We start from the raw sequence: 27814 nt of genomic DNA, 5'->3' as shown, positions 1-27814 counted from the left end.
ATTTTAAGAAGGAAAAGAAAACAGAATAAGGGCACTTAAGTGCTCTAAGTGTTTACTAATTTTTATGTCATATTATGTCTTTGGGGAAAATAGCAACGTGAAGAGCTTACAAAACGAAGAGAAAAACTTTCAAAGAAAAGGGAGAGGCTCATCAAGGATGGGGGTGGCAGTGAAGCAGATAGAAATGTCCAAAATATAAACGAAGAGATGGAATCACTAACTGCAAATATAGACTACATTAATGACAGCATTTCTGACTGCCAAGCAAACATCATGCAAATGGAAGAAGCAAAGGTAGGTCAAATATTAATTGAAATAATGGAAAGACTGAAAACAAAAAACAACTGTGTTAGCCTTGAAACTGTTTCTGTTTAGAAACAAAATTTGTTTTGGTTGTATAAAGGAACTGGAAGTTGGTGAAAAATTAAGTGAAGCCTGAAATGAAGGATGTAAATGCAACTGGACCTTCAGGTCTGAGTTTTAGTGTTGATACTATAATGCAAGTTAATACACAAAGTGTTTAAACATTGAAACTGATGCCTTCTATTCTGCTGGTATCATATTAATGTAATTCTTGGGACCAAAAGTTACCAGCTTTTATCCTCTTCCTGCAGCAGTAGATATACTTCTAGTCCCTTGTGTTGTTTTCATATGGTTTAAATATACATAAGTAGTTTTGTATGTTAGCATTTATGTCAATTACTTTTATTACCTATTGCCCTTTAGTAAATTTCCAATTATGGAACAATGGCTTTCTGTAACTAAGGAGGCTTTTCAGTTGAAGTTGCTTGTTTAGGACTGACCTCAGACAGACATCCTCCCTTATTAAGTTACTATTATGATTGATGTAAAGCAGTGAAATGTGAAAATTTGTAATGTGCATCGTAACATACATGATCTAGCAGGAGGAAGCCACCAGGTACAGTCTCTTAGATCCCTCAGTGCGTGGTAATATGAAGTCTGAACTGTAAGACTTAACCACTGTTTTTACATAGCAGTCTTTGAGTTCTCCCTCTGTTACCTTGGCCTAATTTGTGCATTAAAGCATGTTGTGTTACCAGTAGCTCTTACTGTTTTATTTGCATCAGGATTTCTTGAATTTTGGACAGTGTAGTGCAAGGTTACAGGACTTTATACTGACAATAAAATAGTGAACACAAAAGACTTCTTAATTCCTAAGGGTACCTGAGTGCTTAATACTGACTGAGAATAATCAGAAGAAAAATAATGAGAAGACTAGGGGGAGAAGTCTTCAAATACACAAAGGGAGCAGAGACTAAAGAAATAAATTTCTTTCTGTATCCACTGTGAATAGCTTAGAAAGGAAGTGTATGAGTTACAGATTAGTAAGAGTTTTCTAACAGGAAATAAATGGAAGAATTGGAAGGCTGCAGAGTCTGTACAATGGAATATTTTGGTGGATAGTTTGGAAAAAAAAGACTGTCAGGCATAGTTTAGAGGTAGCCAAGGGAATAATTGGGCAATATTGGAGCATCCGCACTGTTTCTATTTTCTATGAGTAAGAAATTATTAAGTAATTTCAAAAATGCATTTTTTTCCTTACCACCTGACTCTTTTATTGGTGCACGTGTAGGAAGAGGGAGAGACCTTGGATGTAACAGCGGTGATTAATGCTTGCACTTTGACAGAAGCTCGATATTTGCTTGATCACTTCCTCACGATGGGTATCAATAAGGTAATGTAGCAAGCGAAATGTGTGTGTGTCAGAACTGTGCCATGTATCAGGAGCAGAGCTGTGCTGACAGAAAGGCTGGCTAACTTAAATTTACACCTGTGGAAAGTAAGCCAGACCTAACAAAGCAGGTCAGCACTACTGAGTCATGCTGGTTCTCAGTATGGAGGCCCTTGAGATCCATTGTCAGCTTCAACCCGTTTGGTGTTTTGTTAATCCCCAGAAGAGGCCACTTCATTCTACAAAAATATAGTGCTGTTAAAAGAACTACATGAGGTAATTAGCATCAAATAAATAATGTATTTCCATGTTTTCCAACAACCTCCTAATAAATGCTCAGGATGTTCTCTTTAAAGACTGGCTCAGCTCAGCGACTTTCTTAAGAATGTGAGCCTTTTTTAAAACAATTGTTTTAAGGTAGGATAATATAACGTTGCATGGCACACTTTGGTGAGACTTCTGCTTTTGAGTAGAGCAAGATGGGCTTTTCTTAAAGCTTTGGGAAATAATACTTTCAAAATGAGTAATTGGCAGTTTATAACCATGTGCACACATGTATCACATGCTCTAGCAGCTTCTTTTCTTTGTGTTTGGAGGCCATGCTCAATGACACGGAATTGAGTGAAAGATTTCGGGACTATTGAAATGAACTTTGAGCCAGTCCCAGTGGCTAATTCTGCCTTCTTGATTCACTACTATGGTGACTAAGGTAGTCTAAAAAGTTTGAGAACAAAACAAGAAGAAACCTGGGAAGAAAATTCCCATAACCACATTGGCTTTTGCAAAATTTGTTTTGTCAGCCCTTAGTTGGGTTGAATGCATACCTGATTCCTTGCAACAGAATATATGAGAGAGGAGTCTCTGACTTTCTCTGTTAACAATTTCTCCTTTCAATTAACAGTAAAACGTTGCATTATGTGAAGGACTTTCTTGCAAAATTGATCATGCACGCTTTCTGTTTTGTTTCCACATGTGTCTATTGAAACATGCCTATTGTTTTAGTTCGGATAAAATAAGAATCAAATCTTTGTCCATAGTACTATACTTTCTTAATTGGTAGCGCTTGGTCATCTTCTATCCTGCAAGCACTTCAGAAGATGCTTTGTACCTTCACCTTTCAAATTCTCTTCTATTTGGAAAGTCTTTCCTCTAAATTTCCCTGGCTACACTTTCTTCAGCTAAGAAAGCCCCACTAAACCAGGGGTCTAGGGAATTTTCCTTAAAATGGATTCTCTCTTAAGTTAGACTGAGAGATCTTCTGGCAAAAGCTGAATGTGCAACGAGTAATTCTGTAGGAAAGATTACTGTTCTGATTTTGCTTTATTACAGAGTATCATAGGTAATAGATTAATAATAATAATAATAATAATAATAATAATAAAAGGGTACTGTAGTGATGTGTGAAAAAATTAAGGTGTTAATTTTCATGTGCTTTTTGGTCTTGAATAAGCATGAGAAATCTACGAATTATACTTGGGATTCATATCCAAGTTAACCTCTGGATGCATATTTACAAGGAAGAGTCTGAGGATCACAAGTTGACTCTTAATCTTTTAATTAACATCTGAACTTTAGGGTGTGAAAGAAAGGTTACGTGTTTTTTGTATTCGTAGTTTTTAAAAACTTGGGGCAATTCTTCTTTTCTAAACAAAGGTGTTGTGACAAAACGTCATTGTTTTTGTTTGTTTTCTTTCGTAGGGTCTCCAAGCAGCTCAGAAAGAAGCTCAGATTAAAGTTCTTGAGGGGCGCCTTAAGCAGACCGAAATCACTAGTGCTACTCAAAACCAACTGCTGTTTCATATGCTGAAAGAGAAAGCTGAGTTAAATCCTGAACTTGATGCTTTGCTGGGTCATGCTTTGCAAGGTAATTTTGTCATCTTATATTCTGAGCTGTCAGCTGCATGTCATGTTTGCCTTTCATGCATGCTGTACTGGGCATTCTAGGCTGTTTCTTTTCTGAATAGATGCTGTATTTTAACATATTAAATTTAAACTCTATTTCACAATTGATGTGCATGTATGTCATTTTTAAGTATATCCACTCAGCAGTGAAATGTAGGAAATAAGCTTTTTATTATCGAGATCTTTAAAATTCAAATAATCTGTCTGTTATTTTTATAAAAGATTGCATTTACAATTTGATGTCTTTTTAACATTTGAATGTGAAATTCTAAACATATAATCCTGTTCAATCATCGTACGTTAGTGATTTTGAAAGTGGCATTGTATGTCTGTTACGGCATCTATTCTACTTCTCGTGAGATGATATTAAGAAAAAATATAGAGTACATTTGGGTACTTATGTTTTATTTCTATTTATAAATGGATATGTTTTGATTGGAGTGTTGCTTTTGTTTCCTTGTTGCTGTTATTACACAGACCTAGATAGCATACCGCTGGGTAAGTATGTTTAGCTTTCTGTGTACTGTACAGCTGCATGAGTTACTAATTCATTCATGTTCACTAACTGGTGCGTCTTAGAATTTGTGAGTGTGTGAAGTTTGCATGAACTACTCTGTAAATGTACTCGTTACCATGAGCTTACAGAGCATTCCTCCTTTCTGAAACCCCCATAGCTTCATGTTAGGTTTGGTACATAAGTGAACGCAGAAAGCAGAGCTGTATTTCAATTTTATGACTTACTGTCTGTCAACCTTTAATATTCAGACTACATAAGGCTATGTTATGCCATATTACCACTATAGCTGTGATAAATTCTACCTTTTTTCTGAAAAAAAAAAAAAGTTCTTAATGCAGTTCATTTTTAACATAGTTTATTTTGTAATGTAAATATTTTACAGAATGGAGCTTTTTTCTCACTTTTTTTTCCAATTGGGTTTAGTTATTGACTTCACTAACTTTGAGGAGATAAATCTTTTTTTGTTGTTGCTTCTAAATTATTCCGAAGAAAACAACACTCACTCTCTCAGCTCCTATACTTCCAGTCGTGAATTTGGCTATGTTTGAAACCTGAAAGAAATATTCCTGATGTCAGCTTGTTTTGTATCATCCTGTGTTACTTCTAATCCCATTAAGGTGTCCTGTGCTAGTCTGCATAGGCATCTGAAACATTTCATATGTACAGGACTGTCTTAAAGTGTATAGATCATCACCTGGTATAAGCCAGTGAGAACAATTACAGCTTTGCCAGTGTCTCGACAGATGACACCTGCTGATGATCTGTGTTAGGGCATGTTGCTGCATTTGGCTAGTATTTCCTCAGAAACATCAGTGGTTATTAGTATTGTAGTTTGTCTAGAATAGCCCCTTTCTTGTGTGTGTTTGTGTGTGTGTGTTCACCCCTGTTGGTGTGACAGCAATGCTTCTCCAGCTAGGATGTTAGCACTGCATTTTCTTTTAGCTCTGGACAGGCTTTCACTTGTTAACAGCATCTGGAGCATTCTTTTGAAAAGACTTTTGTTAAATGCATTGAAACGGTAGCTCTACTGTGAAAATTTTTGTAGAGTATATACCATTAAAGAAGCTTTTTAACACTTTGCAAGCATGAACTGAGGCTTTTAAAACACTTAAGCCACTCAGGACTGTGTTAACACTTTTTAGGAAGGAAACTTCACTGGATGTACCTTAAACTGAATACACCATACTAACCTCAGTCCACACAGAAATCCACACTGTTGATGGTCTGTGTTTTGTAGATCACTAGTGGTTAAACCTTTTGGGCTGCACACAGTTCAGAAGCTGTTGAAGTGAGGCTTTGAGGCTGGTGACTGGGACTCTTGTGCAGGGGCTCCCTGGTAGTCAGACACGATTGCCAAGGGTGGAAGTGTGGGTGGCAGAGACCAATTTCAACAGCTCAGGGGAAAGACCTCTCAGCCTCATCCCTAACAGAGTAGTTGCACCTTCAGGGTGCTGATCATGGTGCTGATCATCAGCTGCTTGTGAAACGCTCCCTTGATGCCTTCTTTCAGCTCTGCAATCTGTAAGTTCTTAGCCACTTGAACACAGTTGGCTTGAAGAAGTTGGGGTGTTCCCAAGTGTAGTTGCGTACCTGCGTTCAAATGGAGCCTGAAGAAAAAGTTTCGATCTGCAGTGAACTGCATCACAGGCTCAGAATTTTACCTACAGAACGAGCTTTTTATGCACACCTACCTTGGGTGCAGATGAACTCTTCGTGCTTGTGAAGAGTTAGCATGACCACAAAGTGAAACGTTGCTGGAGTGACTCCTTCCTGAAGCAGTGGGAGCTGCTTCTCCTTCCCAGCTGTGACAGCTGGACATTCCTGGTTGGGGCTCACAGCCGTGTGTGTGCAGATCTTGAAAGAGCAGATTAAAAGTCGTCTCCATTGGATTAAAAGTGCTGGTGTGGCACATTTCAGTACAAATTGTACTGGCACTGTTCAGTTGTTTCTACATGAGGACGAAGACCTCATCGTGAAGCCATCAGCAAAGCTCTGCACTGGTCTTACCGATTATCAGCAGTTCTGTCTCCTGCTCCTCACAAGCAGTACTTCCTTTTGCTAACCTTATTGTTCCTTTCATCTCCTCTTGCTCAGGCCTTCCTGGAGAATCTTACTCTTCTGTCTCTTTGCATTTCTTCTTGTTTTTGTGCACTGGTTTTTACTTGAGGGCTTCCCACAGTCTTCCTGTGATGAATTGCAGATAAACCCAAGAAAACCATTACTACAATGCATCAGTTCATGTGAGTGCGAGCCCACAAGTAAAATCCCATTTTCTGTGGCAATCCCATGCTTTCTACTTTTACAAGTAACACCAAAGTTGATCACAAGCCCTTTATGAGAAGTGCATGAGGTAACATCACCACAATAATGAAATAAAATGCATTTATTTTACTGTTGCTGCTTTGGTTCCTTGCTGGGGGGAATAGTGCTCCAGATCTTATCTGCAGAAGACACCCAGTAATAACATATATATGAAAGATTTAGTGTGGGCTCAAACCCAGGATGGAAAAACAACAACAAAAAACAACTGTTCTATGAGTTTTAACAGTGTAACCCTGAATACCTCTGAAGTGCATTGTTGGAGCTAGTATTAGATTGATGTATGTTTTAAGCTTTTTCAGGAAACATTTTTAGATTTAGTGTACACAAGAAGGCAGCATTTTCCCTCTCATTCTTTCTTCTGAGAATTCAACTGGAGATTATATATTTTTCCTGCCTTTCTCCAAAGCATGAACTTGCATTTAAAATATATGCATGGACAAACCTATTTTGATGTGGGTACCAAATGTATTAATGCTGTGTGTTACAAATGGTATCTGCTTTCTGGCAGAGATAAGTAAATACCCTTAGAGCATCTCTAATAATAAAGAAGAGATTTAGTGGAATGTCATCAGAACGTTATTTAATCCTTACAATTTCACGTGTGTGTTCAAAAATAAGAGACTTGCAGGAATTTAATACCCATATCCTTAAGCTATACTTTGAATTATCACTAGAATAGCATGCAAGTAAAGGATTTTTTCTCCTGGCAGTTTGGAATTGATTGTACACATGCCCTGGACTGGTTGTCTTAGCCTGATGTTTTGCATGCAGACATGCTAATCTGATGTTTGATAGCGTAACAGTGTGTGCCATGCATGCTGGTTTTGTCTTTTGTGCACAGGTATTAATATGCATTTTACCTCAGGAGCATTTCTACTGAACAGCTTCTTTTCACAGTTACCTTCAGTGCAATTAGTATCTTTAGAAGCAGGCCCATAGTATTAAATGGTGGCATCATCCTGTTTTGAAACCAATATGCTTACATACTAACAAAGTGCTTGCTGTCAGGCTGATGCTGCCATTCTGTATAAACTGGAGCTGAGCCTCAGCTCACTAGCTAGATTAAAATGCATTTTATTTTATTTTATTTTATTTTATTTTATTTTATTTTATTTTATTTTATTTTATTTTATTTTATTTTATTTTATTTTATTTTATTTTATTTTATTTTATTTTATTTTAACAGATTTGATTCTGTCTTGGAGCAGGATGATCACAAAAAGGAAGTGGAACAAGCATCCTTGCTGTCCATTGACTAGCATCTTTTTTTCGATATCTTGCAGTTAATCTGCTTTGCTTTTCTTCTTTCTTTCTTCCAGATCTCCTACAATTTCTATTTCTCTGTCAACCATGTTGCTCTACTACAATAGAGGACCACATCTGGCACTGTATGCCAAGGTGTATGATTTCCTTAAGCTGTGTGAAAGACCTTAGGAAACTTTATGAATGAAAAAATCAAAAATGAAAATAAATTAGGGAAAAGAAAAAACAGGAAGATTCAATGGGAAATGACTGGCAAATAGGGATTTAGAAAATCTCTTGACTACCTTTCATATATGCCGTTCATCTACATTCAACATTATCTGAAATGTTGTGTACAGTAATAAAGCCTGGATGTCCTGATGTAGATGAACAGGCTAACATTATTCTTTTGGTAATTTTCTAGAAAATTTGGAAGATAGTACTGATGAGGATGCCCCATTGCATAGTCCCGGGACGGAAGGAAGGTGAGCAAACTGGATCTGGTTCTAGAAAGGAAGCTGTCACTTCCTCTTTTTGCAACACATTATGTACCCATTAGAAGATACCTGTGATGTGGTTTCCTTCCACATCGCCTACCAATTCCCTAGGAAGAAGGATGAAATAAAAAATGCACATTCTGCAAAGATACAGCTGTTTTCTTGCTAACTGTGCTGTAATTTCTCTTTTAGTTCATTGTCTTCAGATCTTTTGAAGCTTTGTGGTGAAGTCAAACCCAAAAGCAAGGTAGGCAGTACAATAATAATAATAATTTATACTTTAATGGCAGTTTCTGGGGGATACTATTGCATTGCTCGAGAGACATTAATGAGTGAAGACATACAGAAGGTGAGCTGAAGCACTGTTCATGTGATTCATTTGTGATGTGCTTTTGCTTAATATTCCCCTCTGAGAAGCAATGATAAAAGTGTATTGTCTTTCAATGTCTCGTGTCTGAATTTTTACAGTTTAGGAAGATTACTAGCACTCCAAACTGGAGTAGATTTGTAGTTTAGTATTACTGAGGCTGCAGTTTAATGCCAGGGGGAATTGGAAACATGATTTTTTTTTTTTTAAATTTTTTTTTTCATTATTATTTGCTTCTATGGTCATAGGAGTGTAAAGGATGTTTATAAGCAAATAGAAGTTTGTCCTTCAGGTTCTTAATTAAAGCTGGCATTGGAGGTGTATATCTAGGTTGGCTGCAGTTTAATATTAACAGGAGTGGGAACTGGAAACATGTACTGTTTGTGATTTGCTTCTGTGGTCACAGGAGCATAAAGCAAATTTGTAAAGTAAGTACAAGTCTATCCTCCATGCTTTGAACTGCAGTTGACTTTAGAGGAACATATCTAGGTTGGTGTTTCATTACTGATAGTGTCTCTTGGCTTCACAGCTCTTTGGGTAGATAAACTGTTACTTTAATCTGAAAATGCTGGTATGAAGTAAACGTAATTTTTGTAAGGGCTATGTTTAGGCTGGACCTTTGTCTTCCCTAGTGGCCTTTCTTTCCAAGAGGAATTGATCTAAATTTCACAGCAGCAGGTTAAACACATAGAGCGTATGGTCAATTCCAAGAATGACCACGTTGCATAAAGCTTGGCACCTTTCTGAAGTTCTCTGCTGTTTTCCAACTGTTGAAATGCTGAGTGAATATTAATTCATCTTGGCTTGAATTACTTCTGAATTGATATAAACTAAGTAGCAGATGTTTTTACATCATAAGAAGCATCAGTGTAAGAAGTTACTCCAATATTATTGTAGTTATTTAAATTCATATTTTGCTTTTTTTCTGCTGCTTTATAACATTTCATTTAGTTAAACCTTAGGAGAATAATGTTGCACTCTTGTAGTATTGATAGGCACTTGTAACTGGTTTCCAAGGATATCCTTTCAAACAGTTGTCAAATCAATGTTTCATGCTGTTGAACTTGACTTGCCTCCTCTGAAATCATTTGGAAGGGTACAGGTGAGCTCCTTGATTTAGTTTCCAAAGGTAGTTGCCAAGTGATTTGAGGGGGATGCTGATTACCAGCTAATTATAATCTTAAACGTAAGCGCTCTTGACACATCCTAGGAAATGTTTAAGTTGCAACTTGCTTTCTGTTTGTCTGCAGGCCCGCCGGAGGACCACTACCCAGATGGAATTGCTGTACGCAGATAGCAGCGATTTAGTCTCTGACACTAGTGCTGCAGGCTCCACTTTGCCTGGCCCTCTTGCACCTGCTGCAGAAACCCAAGAAAGTGGGGTGACTGCTGACACAAATGATACTGCTGCTAGGGACAGAGAGTTTATTCCCCCACCATCTGGCTTACCTTCTAAGATAGGCAGCATGTAAGTTTGGCCATGCTGTACTAATTATTCTTTGCTTCTTAGAAGTGCATGTTGCCAATTTCTTGTAATCTGTTATTTTAACTTTACAAGGGAGGTTGATATACTCAAGCTTACTAAATACTGACAAAGCCCTTCCTTCTTTTTCTGCCATCACCACTCTAGAAGGTAGAAATGCACTGTTATATGTAATTTGTTTCCAACCTTCTATTAAGTTGTTCTGTCATAGTGAAATTACTGTAGCCTTGTTTCTAAATAGTGGGAAAAATGGACCCAGTACCTTGGATATTTTGTTTTACTCATACCATAGGAAATTCACTTTCTAGGGAGATAGCAGGAAATCTGCTTAAAACAGCAGAGTTTAAAAAACAAAACAAACAAACAAAAAATCCCACCACAAAGCAGCAACAATAAAAACTTTAAATAATGTGGTAATAGTATCTGTGTGTGGTCCTAACTGTCAGGTAAAATCTTCTTGTGAGACATTTTGTGTGGACCATGCTTAAACTGAAGAAGTCTATACATTAATGGAGCATCCAAGTGTAAAGTTGAAACAAACATGTTAAAATCCTAAACTAAAAATGTTATTTTTGTTGTTTTACTCTGGGGCCAGGAGGTCTTGTGCACTCTAGTGTGTGCTTTTTTTCATTTTTCTTGTTGTTTGTTTTAAAACTACCAATATCACTGCTGGTTATCAGCCGTTCACTGCTAGAGACCATTTTCTTGCCCCCTCCCCCCTTTTTTTTTTAAGGTACTAGCTTCTATATTCTGCAAACTCATGCGTAAACTGTATGCACTTGCCATATTCAACGATATGGAAAAACTGTCCCATACCCATCTTCATGTTACAGATGCTGGAATTAGGCATCTTTCACTATCCATCTGTCCTATTTGCATAATGTTTTTACAGCAATCTCCATCTAATGTACACTTGCAATTTGTATTATTTCTACTGTGTATTTCTAGCATGTGCTTGAGGTGGCAAACATGAACAGTAAAACACTGCTGACAGCAATTATTAACCCATGCTGATGGCTTCAGTGCATTTTACAAGTTGAGTCTGCTTGAAAATAATGCTCTTGGGGGGTTAAGACAGGTGAAGAAACCCACTTGTTTCAGCAGTTAGTGTGAGATCACTAGGGACTCTTGAAGCTTCAAGATTTAAAACGTCAAGTGTTATGGCCTGGCATCCAAGACTCAGGTAATACCACCTTTTGCCTCACTCCATCTGCTAGAATGCATCCATTTGTGTAAGTGAAGCTTGCACAAGGCAAAACGGATCTCTTCTAAACACTGTATTCTGTGAGCATTAGACAGCGTGCTGCAGTAAATCGATTCAGTCAGTAGCAGGCCTCACTTATTTTGGTTTGCTATTGTTCATGTTTTGGCAGATCAATGATCAAAAATGGCCACAATCAGTCTGTAGTGATGTGCTCGCTGTAACATAAAGGCTTTTTTCATAACCAGAGCTCAGTCTACTTTCAACAGTATTGCTGTTTTTGCTGGTCACTGGTTGTTGTTGACAAAAGGTTGTCTTTGTAAGACATCTGGCCTTCTTATTTGGGCCTGTAGTGCTTGTTATCTGTTGTAATAAGCTACATTCTTCTGAGGCAAAGTGTCATCTTACCTGCAATAAACATTATCTCCCTTGTGCCTCTTATGTGGCATTCAGGGATGTAGAATTGGTAACAGTGATCCAAAACATGCATTCTCTGGAAGTAACAGATAATTTTATACTTAAGTGCAAAGTTAGGTGTCTGCATATGCACAAACTGCTGTGGAACCCCCTTGGTTTTCTCAGTTCTGTGGTGATTCAGAGAGTAACCAAAATGCGCACAGACAACACTGAGTCCAACAGCCACTTTTGGTTGGAATTCTGCTTATAGGGACAGCCAGTGCTGTTGTCCTTTGAGACTCCTACCTCAGCTCCATCACAGCATGGTGGTCTCCTGTAGGTCTTGTGTTATATTTTCCATTTTTCTGTTCAGGTGTCTGTGATATCCTGGGAAATATAAAGGGATACTTGAAACCTGTAGTTAGGTGTCTATCTTGTGCTTTTTCAGGTTATCAATAGGATGCACCTGTGGTGTGTGTTTTTTTTTTTTTTTTAATCTGTGTTCATTCCTGGAAGACTACATTTTTATACTACCTGAATTTCCAGGGTTTCAAACAGGATTCATTATACAATCATGCTTTTTACACCCTCTTCTGAGCTCCATCACTGTGGAGCCAGAGATGGAACACTCAAGGGGCAGGTAGAGAGTACGCAAGAAGGAGCTGGCTCCATGTCTGGCTGTGGAGGCCACTGATGCGAGTCAGAGGAGCTTGGGTTCTGGGTTCTGGTGTGGCTTATTTAACATACTAGCTGCACAGTAGGCATGTAGGCAATCAAGGCAGGGGAAACTAAAGCTCAAGTTTGTTATCCTTGTTGAAAAATCTAGCTATTTGGCTGATCATAGGACTTGCCTTATGACTGCACGACTTCTGCATTCCTAAATACATACTTCTACAGCATAAAAAGACGGAGAGTGTGTGTCATGTTCCTCCTCCTTTTATATGTTCTTCGCAAAATATGCCTAGAGATACGTGGCCCTGCAGGGAAAGAGGTGCTCTGGTGTTGAGGAGTGAGTTGAACCCACCATCCCCTCCTGTTTGTGCTCTTTAACCATTACACTTTTGTGCAGAACTATTGAAGTTATTGCTTCTGCTCCTCCTGTCTTTGAAGACCTTGTTTATTTTCAGTTAGGGGGACTATAAGGTCTGCACACAACTCCTGGCACTAGGCCCTACAGGGAGGACCTTCACCTTTGTATGGGAGCTTGTGATCACTTGGGACAGTTTGGTCAAGTAGCTGTTCTTGGTTGTGCTCTCCATTTTCGTAGAGTCACAGAATGCTTTGGGTTGGAAAGGACCTTAAAGCCCACCCAGTTCCAACCCCCTGCCATGGGCTGGGACACCTCCCACCACACCAGGTTGCCCAAAGCCCCATCCAGCCTGGCCTTGGACACCTCCAGGGATGGGGCAGCCACAGCTTCTCTGGGCAGCCTGTGCCAGGGCCTCACCACCCTCATTGTGAAGAATTTCTTCCTTATATCTTAATTTGAACCGACCCTCTTTTAGTTAAAAATACACTGCTCCTCACCCTGTCACTGCACCCCCTGACAACGTGTCCCTCCCCAGCATTCCTGCAGGCCCCCTTTAGGCACCGGAAGGCCGCTGTAAGGTCTCCCTGGAGCCTTCTCTTCTCAAGACTGAACAAATCCCAAATCCCTCAGCCTGTCTTCATAGCAGAGGTGCTCCAGCTCTCTGGTCATCTTTGTGGCCCTCCCTCAGACCTGTTCTAACGGGTCCATGTCTCTCTTGTGCTGGGGCCCCAGAACAGTGCTCCAGGTGGGCTGTCATGAGAGCTGAGAAGAGGAAGGGAATCACCTCTGTCAACCTGCTTCTTTTCATGCAGCCCAGGATACAGTTGGCTTTCTGAGCTGCTACGCACACTGCTGGCTCATGTTAAATCGTGCTATTTTGCCCACAAGTCCTCAGATGGGTTTTGCGTAACACTGACCCCCTCTCAAGGGAAACCAGCATAGGGTTTCTCAGGTGGAGAAATTGCAGGTGTGTAGATCCAGAGTCTGTAGAGCTCTGAGACTGGATGCTAATAACTGTGTCAAGCCAGTGCCTGCCCACTGGGTGTAGTCTGCTTAGTAAAGTTGTCTGACGCGAAAGCACTTTGAGAATTGCTTTCTCCCTTTTAGAAAGCATTTCTGGTCTTGCTGGTTGTAGGAACAACCTCTATTCACACAAAAAAGCATAAACCAAAGCACATGTGGCTTTTCTGTTTGTCTAGCTAGTGAGGAGCAGGAATTCAGAAAAGTGGAGATCATCTGGATGACCAGTAAAATGATAGTGCTCGAATGTCAACATTAGTATTGCACTCTTGATCATTTGTTATTTGTATTGGGAAGTAAAAAGTTGGGATAAAGACCACAGTGACTGAACTGGAATTATTTTGTAGAAAGAGCTAGAGAGACAAAGGAGGAATGGAAAGCAAGGAAGAAGAGAAGCAGTGTCAAAATTTTCAGGCTGTAAATGGAAGATACTTTCTCACAGCCCAATTGTGAATTTGGTATCAGAACAGGAATGTGTTAGTGAATGTTTTAATTCATCTGTAGGAGCCATTGTGATTTCTGTTCTTCGTATCCATAAGTGGTCTACTGTAGGTGAAATTTGTGGAATAAGAAATTCTATATCTTAGACTTTCAGTCTTCTCTGTGGTCTTAATTTGAGGTACATCCTCCAGCTACTGTATTTATTTTAGTCAACCTCTTTTATTATCGAATTAGTGGATCTACTGTGTGTTTTCAGTATGTCTCTCTTGATATGTTGATGAACCGTGGAAGTTAATGCATCTGGTGCGTTTTATTATTAAAATGTGAGAACAAATTTGAATCTGATAGTCTCAAGAGATGAAATAATAATACATTAAGTACTTCTGAGTGAGAAAATGACAGTTAATGTGGGAAAAGCAACTTCGACAAATGCTGTAAAGTAAGATAACAATTCCTCTTGATTCAGTTCCAGACAGCCATCTTTGTCGGAGAAGAAAATACCCGAACCTTCACCTTTAACCAAGAGAAAAGTCTATGACAAAACAATGGAAAAGACAAAGGCAAAAGAACAAAAACTGTAAGAATCTTTTATTTTCTCTGGAATAATTTAAACCATGGGTATATCTTCTTGAAAAATAAATCTGTATTTTCTGTTTCTTTAATTTTAGGATAGTTGTTTTTATTGTTGGCAATGAAATTATTATTGCTCAACCATTGTGTGTGTATTTTTATTTTTTTTTATTCCTCCCAAGTAATTTTGTACACACAAATAACTCTGGACCAGAGCTCTGAAAATGTCCTTTGGAGCATTTCCTTTTTAAAAAAAAAAAAAAATTATTATTATTAAATAACAATCATAATTTTCTCTAAGGAACTGCAGTTATATGAGAACTTCATTTCACATACTTGATTTTTCTGCTTGGAGCTTCCGCTGTTATCAAGCAAATTTTGAACATTTTGCCACCTTGCAGTCTGAAGCAGTTTGTAGTCTTAACTTTTGTTACCTTGCTCTGGGAAGCATCTGTAGCCATCATTATAATTTTATTTATTTGCTTAAGAAAAGAGGATCTAACATTTGAGGCATGTTGCATTTAACATCTCTAACCATTCACAGCCTGTTAAAGAAGATGTTCTTTTTTTCTTGTAGCTCAGATTCTGGAACCCCAGAGGCTAGTCTGTCACCTCCTACTTCCCCACCAAGCCGGCCCCGTAATGAAATGAATGTTTTTAGCCGTCTTACTGTTTCTCAGGGAAACACATCAGTTCAGCAGGATAAGTAAGTCACAGAGGAAAGCCTCAGCCCCCGAACAGGGACTTGCAAAGTGCATTCAAGTTACTAGTGTAGTATCTGTTAGATATTTTGCCTTTCTCCTGCAAGACGGGAGGAGACATTTCTCCTGCTTTCATGTATCTTTCAAATAAAATACTTCAAAACCTACATGAAACTGCTGTAAAAATTTAAGGAATACAATTTCCTGCTGAACCTTGTTTCCTACATTCTAGGCTATGTTTGGTACTTGTAGTTTTAAAGCCTTAAACTGTGACAGAAAAGAACTGTAGAATTTTTAGATATATGTGTATTTGTGTGTGTGCTTACACTTGAAAGTAGAATTAGGCTAACAACATAGGAAATTGTGCTTTTGACAGTTTTTCAGTTATTCCAGCTCAGAGCACTGTCACAATGGCACCCTGGAGGGCAGGATGTTGAAATGGCTAGAATGTAGTTGTTTAGAGATTATCCAAATTATTGAACAGGCTCACGTTAGGAGGTGATTTGGAGGAGCAGATGATATCAACACCTCATTTAGAAGTAGAGCTCAGATTCCTGGCATGTTAGGCATCTGTTTCTGCAGGAGTTTGTCCAAATTGCAGTCGCCTTGGGTTGAACAGAATCTTTATTGCAGGTTTCAGTACTGATAATAGTGCCATGCAGCACTTACGAACCACAACTGAAACTTGGAATAAACCTTTGGTTCAGGCTATAGCCAGATGAGAAATAGGTCTCTGTCCACTTTTTTTTTTTTTTTTTAAATAAAAATTCTGTCTTCTTTCAGTCTGCAGGGTTGCCACATACCAAGCAGTAGCTTGCAATGCTTGCAATAATTTAACAGTGCTTGTAACTTCTTCATCTTTGATATGTCATCTTACTGCTAACTCCCACTTAACCTTTTTCATTTTCTTTGCACTGGCTTTGAACTCAAAAGGGAGCTGCTGGATCTGTTCAATTTGAGTTAGAAATGAAGGGTATCTTATGACATACTGAAAACATTCATGTCTTGGGGGAGCTTTTTCTTCTTGTGTGTTCTCTTGTTTTTTATTTTTAAAACTCTTCTTGAAAAGGAGAAGTGAAGGACTTTGAAGTAAGGATAATCTCCAAATTGCTGTTCCTGTTTCAGTGGGCTATTAATGTTTAATATTTATATTTTTCAGATTAACATTTTACATCTTTCTTCTATACTTAACAGGCATTGGTGTTAGAAATGATTTTTCCTTTTCATATTTTCAATAAGTGCTATGTTCCAAAGGTTAAAGTTCAAATCCGTCTTCTCCTTTTGCTTTACCTTTACTTTTGTAAGAAAATATTGGGGAAATAAAAAATGGCTTAGTGGGCGTTACTCAGTTTCTTGGTTTGAGGCAGTCTACCAGTGTAACTCACTGCCAAGAGAGCTGTTTAATGACTTTTTTTCCCTAATATTATCGTGGATTTAAGGTATACCCTGAGCAATGCTGCATACTGTATATGAATTTGCATTGCTTTTCTGGACTGGCCATGCTGTTGTTTGTTCTTCTAATACGGAGGCTTTACTTTGCTGCTGATACCTCTATTCTTTCTCCTCACAATTCCACCACTGTTGGTTGTAGGTCTGATGAAAGTGATTCCTCTCTGTTGGAGGTACACAGGTATTCTCTCTTTCTCTTGTCTGTTTTCCTGTCACCTCTCACTGAAGTTATTCCAGTTCTTAGGAAATTTCATTTTGCATTTCATTTTGATGCATGAATTTTCCTGGTACTTACGCACTGTAGAATTTTTGCTTTTGCCAGAAGTTTAAAAATTTGAAATTCTGCTCAAGCATGTCCACCCCCCCCCTTTTTTTTCTTTAGGGTTTTCTTTATCATTGTTGAGCATGTCAGTTTGGTGGTTGCTTTTTTTTTTTTTTTTTTTTTTTTTAATGAAATAGGGTGTACACCTTTCCATAGATATACTCTCTCTTTGTTTTCTTTGAAAAAGAGCAAATATTTTCTCACTTTTTTTGAAGCTTGTCTTTTTTTTTCCTTGTTCAGTTGTAGGCTTAGGTGACTCAAAACTTAAATTCTGTAAATAAAAACATAGTTTCTACCATGTCTTTCTGACAGGATGCGTAGTGGTTTGAAAGATGAAATAAATGTCCCTACTCATGTTTCCAAGCAGTGGCTTAGGCTTTTGGCACTCAGTGAAAAAAATTAGCAAGAAAAGGGCAGTCACAGGATTAATAATAATGTGTTGGTGGCTTTGTCTAGTCATTGTAGCAAGCATAGCGTGTTTTGTCTGTAGATTTCAAAGCACAGCACACAGGTAGATAAATAGCTCTGGGACATATATTTTACATGGTTTGTCAAGGGAATGAGTGGGTGGGAGCAGCAGTAGGAGTAATTCGCAGTCTACAGGCAGCCTGATCCACTGGAGAATATTACTGAGAAAAAATGTTAGTTCTGTGTAGTGTTAGAAAACAAAGCACAGACACCTAAAATAATAATAATGTAGTAAACTGTCTATTCCTGTATTCTTGAAAACACTATAAGTAAGGTGCAGATTGAAAGATGAACGTATTATTCAAAGTGAGGAAGTTATGAATTACATAGAATAGAATCATAAAGTCATCATCTCTAAAACCATACCAGGTAAACAAGGCCACTAAGTTAGCTCATATCAGTAAAGACTTGTTCATTCTGTAGCAATTTTCTTCTGGGCAGTATTATGGAATTTTTACATTTTCCTAAGCCTGATGGTTTTTATGAGATAGGGCTTAGTGGCTGTTTCTCATGATTATGAATGTAATCCCCAGAAGAGTGTGGCTGTGTTTCTTGACTGTGAGCTGGTCAGGTCACAATCTAACATTGCACGTTTGTGGGCATAATCTAACAAGTAAACAGGGTAGGCTTTTCTACACTTCACAGAAAAGGGGAAGCGTAATTGCACTGTACATGCAGTTCTATGCATGGGATTTTACACTACTATTATTTTATGAAGATTAGAGTCATTTTATTTATTTATTTTTCAGGCTGGGTTACAATCTTTTTGGTACCACCTCAGCGTAAGCTACATGTACCCTGGAAAGATTTCTCTGGGGTACCTGTGTTCTCACTATCCTCCCTTATAGCCATTTAAGTTTGGTGTTGTGTACAGGCTAGGGACCTTCCTCAGGCACACGAGTTAGCAGCAGTTCTCCAGGCTTGCCCATAGAGGGTGGCTGTGTGAAATTTTTCCCGGAATTAGTTCTTTGGAATGTCTCTCTTTGGAATTGTCTGTGTACATTACCTTCACTGCATTTTTCAGATGTGCTATTTGGACTAAGCTGTCCTTCTGCAATTTGCAGTCTTGTGGTTGGTCTTCTGAACCCAGGAGCTTTATGCATCTTGGCTCTTTCAGCATCTTGCAGGTTTTCCCATGTACCCAACACTCAGCATCCTGTCTCTTTTTGTTTCTTGTTTGTTTTAGTTTGTGATTTCCTTTATTTAGCCCAGAGTTCACGCTCGTTAAAGCTAAATAGTAAAATCCTTGCATAGTTTATGAAAGGCATTCAGCTGTTCTATTCCTCGCATTTAAGCAAATGAAATTAACTTTTCCCCCACATATAAGTAAATTAATTTGATCCGTGTCTATTACTATGCCCAACTCACATTTTCTTTTTTCTTTAGGGGGATAATTAACCCATTCCCTGCTTCAAAATGCGTCCGATCTTCCCCACTTCAGTGTATCTATACAGCTGAAGGACATGCCAAGGCTGTGCTCTGTGTAGATGCAACTGATGATCTTCTCTTCACTGGATCTAAAGGTTGGGCAAGCTTCATGCACCTGTGCTGCCTGTACAGGCTGATTTCACAACCTGGGTTATTGTGGAATTCCCAATTTGTGCTTAGTGCTGTAAACTCAGTGGAAAATTGTGAGGATCGGTTTCCAACATAAGCTGAAGAAGGACTTACAGTAATTGTCTACAGATTGTTAACCTTATTGTTTAGTATTTAGCTCCATATTCGTAGTGGAAAAGGTAACACTCAAGAACAATGTTAGCATTTGTTGAATTTTAAGCTGCAGCCAGTCATGGTAACAGATGCTCACATGACGTGCAATGGCAAAGTATTAGCCTCAGGATGTAGAGGTAGAGGTGGGAATTAGCACATTTTGGCTGCCCTACCTACAGAGTTTGAATAGATTCATTCTGCAGAGCTGGAGCTGTTTTCTGCTTTCCATGTGCATCTCATTACCTGCCCATTGTGGGCTGTGAGAGTTGTATGGCTGTTGTGGGTTGGGCTAGATTTAGTAGACACTAAATTCCCTACTGGGTAGAACAATCTACAAGCTCTTCAAGCTGATAGGAATAGCATTTTGGAAGAAAATATTTCCTTCCTATCTTTGTTGACTCTGCATTGTAATCACTCAGTTTGACTTGAAGATAATGTAACTGGACCTCAGTGGTTATTTTTCATAAATGCTCTTTCTAGTATCATTCAAAATTTATTTTTGTGTGTTTTCTTTTTCTGAATCTTTTCATATGAGGCAGTTATAATAAAGTACTCGCCAAGTTCTTAGTAATGCATGAAACTTTGGAAGCTCTCTCAAATAGAGCCTAAGTGATAATTGTGAATTTCCTTGAAGAATTGAAGCTTGGGTGAATTAGAGTGGTGGCTGAGAAGAGGTTAGTGCCTACTGACAGGGACACTCTCCTTTTCACTACTACACGTAACGTGTCCATTCTGAAATTTCAAGGCGTTTCCTGCATGACACAGAGATAGCACCCCCAGCTGTAGGTCTTCTACTGCTAACATTCAGATATTGTTTCTGTGCCTATTCCCCTACCTGTCTATTAAAAATATCAAGAGACACTGATAGAGTGAATTGGCGAATTTTTGGTCTTAAAAATTCTTGTTCAATATTTTAGAATTTGTGCAACTGTATGCAGGTGCAATAAGAGGATATATTTATAACTTCTGCAAATGCTGCTTAGTTGATTTGTATTGAGGTTTCAAATGCAGTGGCTATGTGGGGAAAAAAGCTGTTAATTTTTTAATTTATTTTGCATATAAGTTTTTTTGTTTTGTTTTCTTTTTTTTTTTATTGGAACACGGGAATGCTTGCAGATGTTGTAAATATTTGCTCCTTTTTGTCATATGCTAGCTTCCCATACTTACAGAGGAATATTTTTTGTATGTATTTTGGAGGGGAAAACTTCACAAAGTACACTTTTACTCATGAGTAGAAGAGTGTAGACAGCTGTTTAATTAAATAAAGCTAAATCTTCTGGAATCTGTTGCTGAAGCAGAAAGACACAGCACATAACAGTAACAGCCAGTGCCGATTCAGTAATGATAATAAGCTGTCAGGTGTGTTGTGGATGTTGGGCTTTGCTCTTAACAATTGAGATTTTTAAAGCAGCTGACCTGTTCTTGGTATGCTTACCTTCTTCGTGCTACCGTAACAACTGCTGACAGCTGAAGTTTGTTCTTTGTGCTCCCAGTATTTACACCTGTAAAAATGTATTTCTAAAATATAGAGGGTGAGTGACATGGTGCAACAAGGAGAGTGTCCTGTGTGGACTCCATTTGTGCTGCAAAATTCTTGAAAACCTCAGTGCATTTGGGATTTTAGAACACAAAAGTTTGCAGTATTTAAATTGGATTGCTACTGAATGAAAACTATGACTAAGGCACTTACGCTGGAATTTTCAGATGCTCTTAAAGCACTGAATAGTTTGAATTGCTTCTTGACTTTGTATTTGTTGTGGCAGTCAATCCTCCATCATCCCGAAGTTCACATTCTCTCCTGAACTGTGATCTTGATGAAGAATTCTTGAGTGTAAAATTGGCTTCTTCTCTTCATCTGTCATCATCCAAACCTCACAACCTCCAAACTTTCTGTATCTTTACTCACTTTCCTTGGGATGGGATTTTATCATTTTAAAATGTTCTGGGAGCTAACATGCACATCTTGAACATGACAGTTAATGATTCATCCTGCTTAATTTTGATGATGGTAGATGATGCCATGTGTACTCTTAAAGACCAATTTCATTTAGCCATTTTTATGCAGTGCCTGCCAAAAGGGGGGGATATGTATGAATACAACTGAATGTATGGATTTTTTTTGAATTATTGAGCTTTGAAAAAATATGAGTTTTCTATTTAATTCCCACCTTTTGTTTTTGTTTTTGCTTGTCTTTATTTAGACCGTACTTGTAAAGTCTGGAATCTGGTAACTGGACAAGAGATTATGTCACTGGGGGGTCATCCAAATAATGTTGTTTCTATAAAATACTGCAACTACACTAGTCTGGTCTTCACCGTCTCGACATCCTATATCAAGGTGTGGGACATCAGAGATTCTGCTAAGTGTGTTCGGACATTGACGTAAGTATATTAAGCCTTGAATACCAAGAGCTTGAATGAATCTTTAACTTTATCTCAAATTAAATTAGATTTAATTCCATAGTGTACTACAGTGTAACTCAAATACACTGTTGGGGTTGAAGGCTCTATTTTAACATGTTCAAGGTGGGTCAGTGTGGGGCAATGACAATATATGAAAACATGAAACAATTTGCATACATGTGTTTTATCAGGTCTCTGGTATTCATTATTGGCTTTATAGCCTTTTTGCTCAGGTAAATAGGCTCTATTTTAAATAATATATAAAGAGAATATAATGTAGTTATTCTATTTATTTATTTTTCTCCTCCTTGTTTGTGCTCAGGTCTTCAGGCCAGGCGATGCCTGGTGATGTGTGTTCAGCAAGTACTAACAGAACAGTCACTATCCCTGCTGGAGAGAACCAGATCAATCAGATTGCACTAAATCCAACTGGCACTTTCCTCTATGCAGCTGCTGGAAACTCAGTGAGGATGTGGGACCTGAAAAGGTACTGAACATCAGCAGAAGAGAATCTTCCTTAGGTGGTTACACGTGTGTGTGTAACAAAGTCAAGGAGGTGTTTCCTGTTCATGGTAATATCCATATTCTGGGTAAAGATATGGATCAACTAATCTGTGCTATGGTTGTTACAGAGATAATGGAATTGATCTTGATTTCCTTGGTTGTTAAGGTTATGGTGAGTTGTTTCAGTAAAAATAATTGCGGGAAAAAAAACAAGGTTCTGTGTTTAAGACATGTGCTGAAGAGTAAGGTGACAGATGCATGAGTCTTGACTGGTAATTGCAGATGAGATTGTGATTACTGACTGATGTAATGCAATATAACGTGTGGCTATGATAATTATTAGATAGCATTTTTCCCAAACAGAACCTGCACCTAAAGAGGACACTCAAAATACAGAGAATAATTTAAGGAGTCTATTTTAAAGTTTTTCTTTGTTTGTTTGTTTTACTGTGTTTTTGTTTTCAACCTAAATATAAACTTTTATTTCCATTTCACGTTTATGCATGGGTATGGGGAACAGAGTATGTAAACCAGTAGATGACTAGTGAAGACATAGGAGAAAAGAAGATCCATCCTGGCAGAAACTGTTTTAGCTTATGTTGGATACATGGAAAAATAAAAATAAATCCTCATTCATTTCTTTTCTTATTCTTGAAGATTTCAGTCTACAGGAAAGCTAACTGGTCACCAGGGTCCTGTTATGTGCCTTACTGTGGAACGAATTTCCAATGGGCAAGATCTTATTGTCACTGGTTCAAAGGATCATTATATAAAGGTAAACCAGAAGTATTTGTCTGTTTATTTTAACTCTTCACATCAGCATGGGATGCAGGCTTCAGCAGGAGTGACTCACATCTCTGTATCTGAAATCTGATAACCAAGGTAGAAATTATTCTATCAGATTATCAATAGCATTCAGTCTTTATAAGCATCATTTTTAATCTCATGATAGAACAATTTTGAAAACAACGTGAATCAGGTTGTCTGTAGTTAAACCTTTTCTTCACCTTAGTAAGGTGGGCTTCAGGAGCATGAAGTCTTGGAGAAAGATACGTTACACCTGCTGTTTAGATACTTTCACAGGCTAAATGTTACTTCAATGAGTGCCTCCCTTTTGGAGTCTAGACCTAGCTGCCTTGGCAGAGGTGCTCTGTATGCTCTCCACAGTAAAGAGCTTGGGGTCTAGCCCAGGCTCTTGCTTACATGTTACCCCATTTATAAAGTGCGGATGGAGAGAAAGGCCTGTGCATCTCAGCCCAGCTGTCCAATCTTATGGGTTTTTCGTTAGCACACCCTTTGATTATGCTGAGTTGTGTTTAAGCATAGCATAGTGAGGTTATGGCACTTTTCTGCTTCTTGTCATTGTGATTAATTCACTCAGGGGTAAGGAGTCAGTTTTTTGTTTCTGGCTCTTGCTTTTCCTTTTTTCTTTTTCCTTTTTTTTTTTTTTCTTTTTCCTATCTCGGCCAGAGTGTATTTGAATCTACAATCTCCAGTTTCTCGGGAATGTGCCCAAACCACCAGGGCATGTTTCTGAGAACATGGGAGCTATACTTCATCATCTCCATAAAGCTACCTCGCACAATGCAAAGAACATATGAATTGTGAAGCCGTAGATTTTATGAGCAAGAGACCCTAGCTTGTTTTGGAGGGTTATCCTTCATTCTGGTGTTGCCTGTTGGATTTGCCTATACTTCTCTTACACTAGAGAAGGTGTATAAACACAGCTGGGAGTGCATCAGGGAGACAGAACCTGAGCTCTCTCTCTCTCTGAGCTATAAACTTTCTCTTTTTGCTGTTCCTACCCTGCAATTCTTGGACTCTTGGCTGTGTGGTGGTCTAGCCTCAGAAGACAGGCTGGGAGGTGGGTACATAGCTTGATGGTTTGGCCTTTGGATGTCCCTATGGTTATAGGTGAGAGGATTCTTAGGGAACAGGATGACACAGAGAGAGACTGGAATAATTACTTCTCTATATGGCTCAGAATATTGGGTTAGTTAGGAGCTACCATCCTAGCACAGTACTGTGTGGAGGACATCAGTGAGCCAACAGGATGCAATCAAGTAATGTCAGGTTGTCACACAGCCGATTCCCGTGACAAGCCGGGGGTGGGACGGTTTGGGGAAAAGTTATCTGTCAATAGTCAAAGCAGTTTATCTGTTGTATTCTGCCATCCTTGTGGGCTCCCTTGCTGTGGGTAAGCTACCTAAATCCTTATGAGGCTGCCTGCTTCTTCACTTACACTACTAGAATATCCATGGATGTTTTGGCCGTGTGTATGTGCTGTGGGTCTTCTGCAAGGTTAATACCTCCAGAACAGTCAGGTCACTTCAGACACTACAAATGTTCTGTATGTTCATGGTCAGTGCCACGATTTGGGATTTCTTGGTCCTTCTGCACAGGCAGATGGACTGGATATAGTAAATCTGGTCACAGCAAACTGCTTTCCCTCCACAGAAAACTGTGGTATTGTTTTCTGAGCCAGGAATATTAGTCATCTCAGTGCCTAATTCTTCTGGTGGTATCATTGGACATTTTTGTTACAACTGAACTGATATATGTTAATTGAATGCTGTAATTTCTAAAATACCGTTAACTCAGTTAAGGTTTTCTTTCATATTGCCAAGCTGTCTCTTTCGTACTGCCAAGCTTATTAATTTGAAAAAGTCGATGAAGATCTAATAATAGGGAATGAAGTCTGACATTTGCTTGTGGAGCAGGTATGGTTTTTAAAAGTTACAGCTCATCTGTTCCTCCTCAGCTTAGTCTAACTGAGTGAGTTGTGGCTTGCTGCAATGCAAAATGAAACAGGATTGCTTAACACTATTGCTCTAGAGACAGTTAGCTGATGGGGCTGGTTATGGCTTAAATTCTTTAAATGACACCATTTTAACAATTTGTTTTATGACTCCATTCTTGGAGCACAGGCAAGGAGAGAGGTGTGTCTAGCCCCTGGAAAGTATGAATACATAATGGTGTGAATCCCTTGCCAAAACACCTTGTCCAGAAAAATATATTTCTTCAGCTGTCTCCATGCTTCTTCCTGTTTGAACTGTGCTTTCTGTACACACGTGAGCTTTGTTTCCGTAGCCAAAGACATGTAATAGAGAGGCTCTTTCTTCCGAAGATGCTGTGCATTTCATAACTAGTTAGTAGCACATTTTCCCAGAGCAGTCTTCTCTATGTCAGCAAAGCATTCCTGCATCAGGCAAAAGGCAGAAGAGAAGAAAGAGGTGGTTCTGTTAGATAATTTCTGTTTAATATCCATCATAATACATTGGACTGTAATAAGACTTTAGAGACCTTTCCAAGTTTTTCCCTTTAAGTTATTTGCTGCCTGTTTCCAAGCTTGTTGGAGAGCAGATAATTTTGCCTACTGTATTTGATAATTTATTTTATTTTAGATGTTTGATGTAACTGAAGGGGCTCTTGGAAGCGTGAGTCCTACACACAATTTTGAACCTCCTCACTATGATGGCATCGAAGCACTTGCTATTATGGGAGACAACCTTTTTAGTGGATCCAGAGACAATGGAATTAAGAAATGGGATTTGGCTCAGAAAGACCTTCTTCAGGTAACGTAAAAATAATGTGGCTAATGTGACAGTCATGCTTTAGAACCCCTTTCAGGTCGTGTAAATTTTCAGGTTTAGATGATGACTATTCACTTACTAATGTTTCTAAAATGGAAGGCACAGCGCTGAGTGAGAAGGAAATCAATAATGTACCTATCTTTGTACTAGGAATGCACTCACTTTTCTCTTCAGTCTGTGTAGTGTCAGGAAATCCTGATGAAGTGGTTAGGCTTCATTTTAGTTTTGAGTATGTGTTTTTGCTGTTGTTGTGTTTGGCTTTGTTTTGGTTTTGCTTGGAATGAAAGCAACATTTCCCTTCTCTGTGATTTGAACCATTGGGTAACAACATCCTTATGTCACTGACAAGGTGGTAAATTTTGGACTAAGAACTCGTTAATGACAAGCAATGCTCCAGGTCAGGCTACAGAGTATCTTTTTGTAGGAAGGGGTTTAGAATCTCTCTTCCTCCCCGCAGTCTTCCTCTAAAAAGTTTCCTCCTTAGACTGCCATTCAAATTATATAACATGCATTCTATAAGACCTGTAATGCATATATAATAATCTCTGCTAACTGTTAGAAAACATCTGGTTTTGCTAGCCATGGGGTCATTCAGGGTGAAAGTGGCCACTGGAGGCTACGTTTCAAGGTGAAAATGTCCACTGAAGGTCATTAGTACAATCTGCTGCTGCAAGCAAGGCCAAATTTGAAGTTAGGTCTGGTTACAGAGTCACAGAAAGCTGAGGCTGGCAGGGCCCTCTGGAGCCAGCTGCTCCAACCCCTGCCCAAGCAGGGACACCCAGAGCAGGCTGCCCAGGACCACGTCCAGGCAGCTTCTGAAGATCCCCAAGGAGGAGGCCCCACAGCCTCTGTGGGCAGCCTGTGCCAGTGCTCAGTCACCCACACAGCACAGAAGTGCTCCTGGTGTTCAGGCAGCACCTCCTGTGTCCCAGGTTGTGCCCACTGCCTCTTGCCCTGGCTCCATCTTCTTTGCACTCTCCCTTCAGTTATTTGTGTACTTCAGATGGAGCCTCCTGAGCCTCCTCTCCAGGCTGAACAGCCTCAGTTCTTCTCTCAGCCTCTGAAAGGAGAGGTTCTCCAGTCTCTACATCATGTTGGTGGCCCTACATTAGAGTTTTCCCAGCAAAAGGGGCCCAGAACTGAACAGAGTGTGGCTTCACCAATGCTGAGTAGAGAGGCCTTGCCCAGCTGAGTTTTGAAAAGTCTCCAAGGTCACAGATTGCACAGTTTGCTTTTGGTGACCTACTGCGCTCCTTAACTACTCCTCTATGAATTATTTTTTTTACTTGTACCCAGTCAGAATTCGGTTTGTTGCAACTTTCTTTGCTGTGTGCACTTGAAAAACATCTGACTGTTCTCACTAGTTTTCCTGTTTTGGGTAGGAGAAGACAGCAATTAGTTTTCTTTTCAGCCTTCTTTCTTTCCAGGCTACACAAACTGATTTCCCTTTTCATCTCCTTCTTCTCTGGCCCCCAAATATTTTCCCGAGGACAACTGGACTTGCTTCAGTTTATCAATCCCCCTCATATGCTGGGAGGCCCCAGATTGGGCCCAGTAGTCCAGAGGTGGTCTCGCACCCACTAAGTACTGGGAAATAAGTACTTTCCTTTACTTGTAGTCTACATTCTTGCAGAGTTCCCAACCATGTGGAATAAAGAAATAAACCTTCTATGTCTTTAATAGAGATTTTAAAAATAAATAAAAAATATAAGATAAATAGGGAAGGATATATGCCCTTGGGGTGATTGGAGTATATGAGATGATAGCACAGAGAAGGAAACAAGATGAGCAGAAGAATCACAAACCTGGACTTCCTGAGAGCAGATTTTGGCCTGTTTAGGGATCTGTCTGGAAGAATCCTTTGGGATATGGTCCTGGAGAAAGGAGGGGCCCAAGAGAATAGTTTTTCAATAGTTTTTCAGTGATTTTTCAAGGACTTCCAAGCTGAAGAGTGTTCCATCCCAACATGCAGAAAGTGAAGCA

The 27814-nt window shown here is 39.0% G+C and overlaps 1 protein-coding gene across 3 annotated transcripts in view; it reads left to right on the top strand.

Annotated features, from left to right (window-relative positions):
- KIF21A (kinesin family member 21A) overlaps nt 1-27814 on the top strand; it is an 89422-nt gene that overhangs the window by 57548 nt on the left and 4060 nt on the right. Inside the window, exons 20-33 of one of the 3 annotated variants that reach the window (XM_082762333.1) lie at nt 94-294; nt 1595-1696; nt 3392-3557; nt 4073-4093; nt 8101-8161; nt 8366-8420; nt 9791-10008; nt 14578-14688; nt 15259-15387; nt 19008-19144; nt 21533-21713; nt 22057-22221; nt 22896-23013; nt 25643-25813. In XM_082762333.1, coding sequence (XP_082618459.1) covers nt 94-294; nt 1595-1696; nt 3392-3557; nt 4073-4093; nt 8101-8161; nt 8366-8420; nt 9791-10008; nt 14578-14688; nt 15259-15387; nt 19008-19144; nt 21533-21713; nt 22057-22221; nt 22896-23013; nt 25643-25813 — 1836 coding nt within the window. The remainder of the gene's footprint in view (nt 1-93; nt 295-1594; nt 1697-3391; nt 3558-4072; nt 4094-8100; nt 8162-8365; nt 8421-9790; nt 10009-14577; nt 14689-15258; nt 15388-19007; nt 19145-21532; nt 21714-22056; nt 22222-22895; nt 23014-25642; nt 25814-27814) is intronic. The other 2 variants (XM_082762334.1, XM_082762335.1) reach the window with 2 other exon arrangements.

The sequence above is a fragment of the Aythya marila genome, assembly GCF_965140915.1.
Source record: "Aythya marila genome assembly, chromosome: 1".
NCBI lineage: Eukaryota > Metazoa > Chordata > Aves > Anseriformes > Anatidae > Aythya > Aythya marila.
Note: the sequence above shows the minus strand (reverse complement) of the source record. Positions and strands in the feature narration are given on the sequence as shown.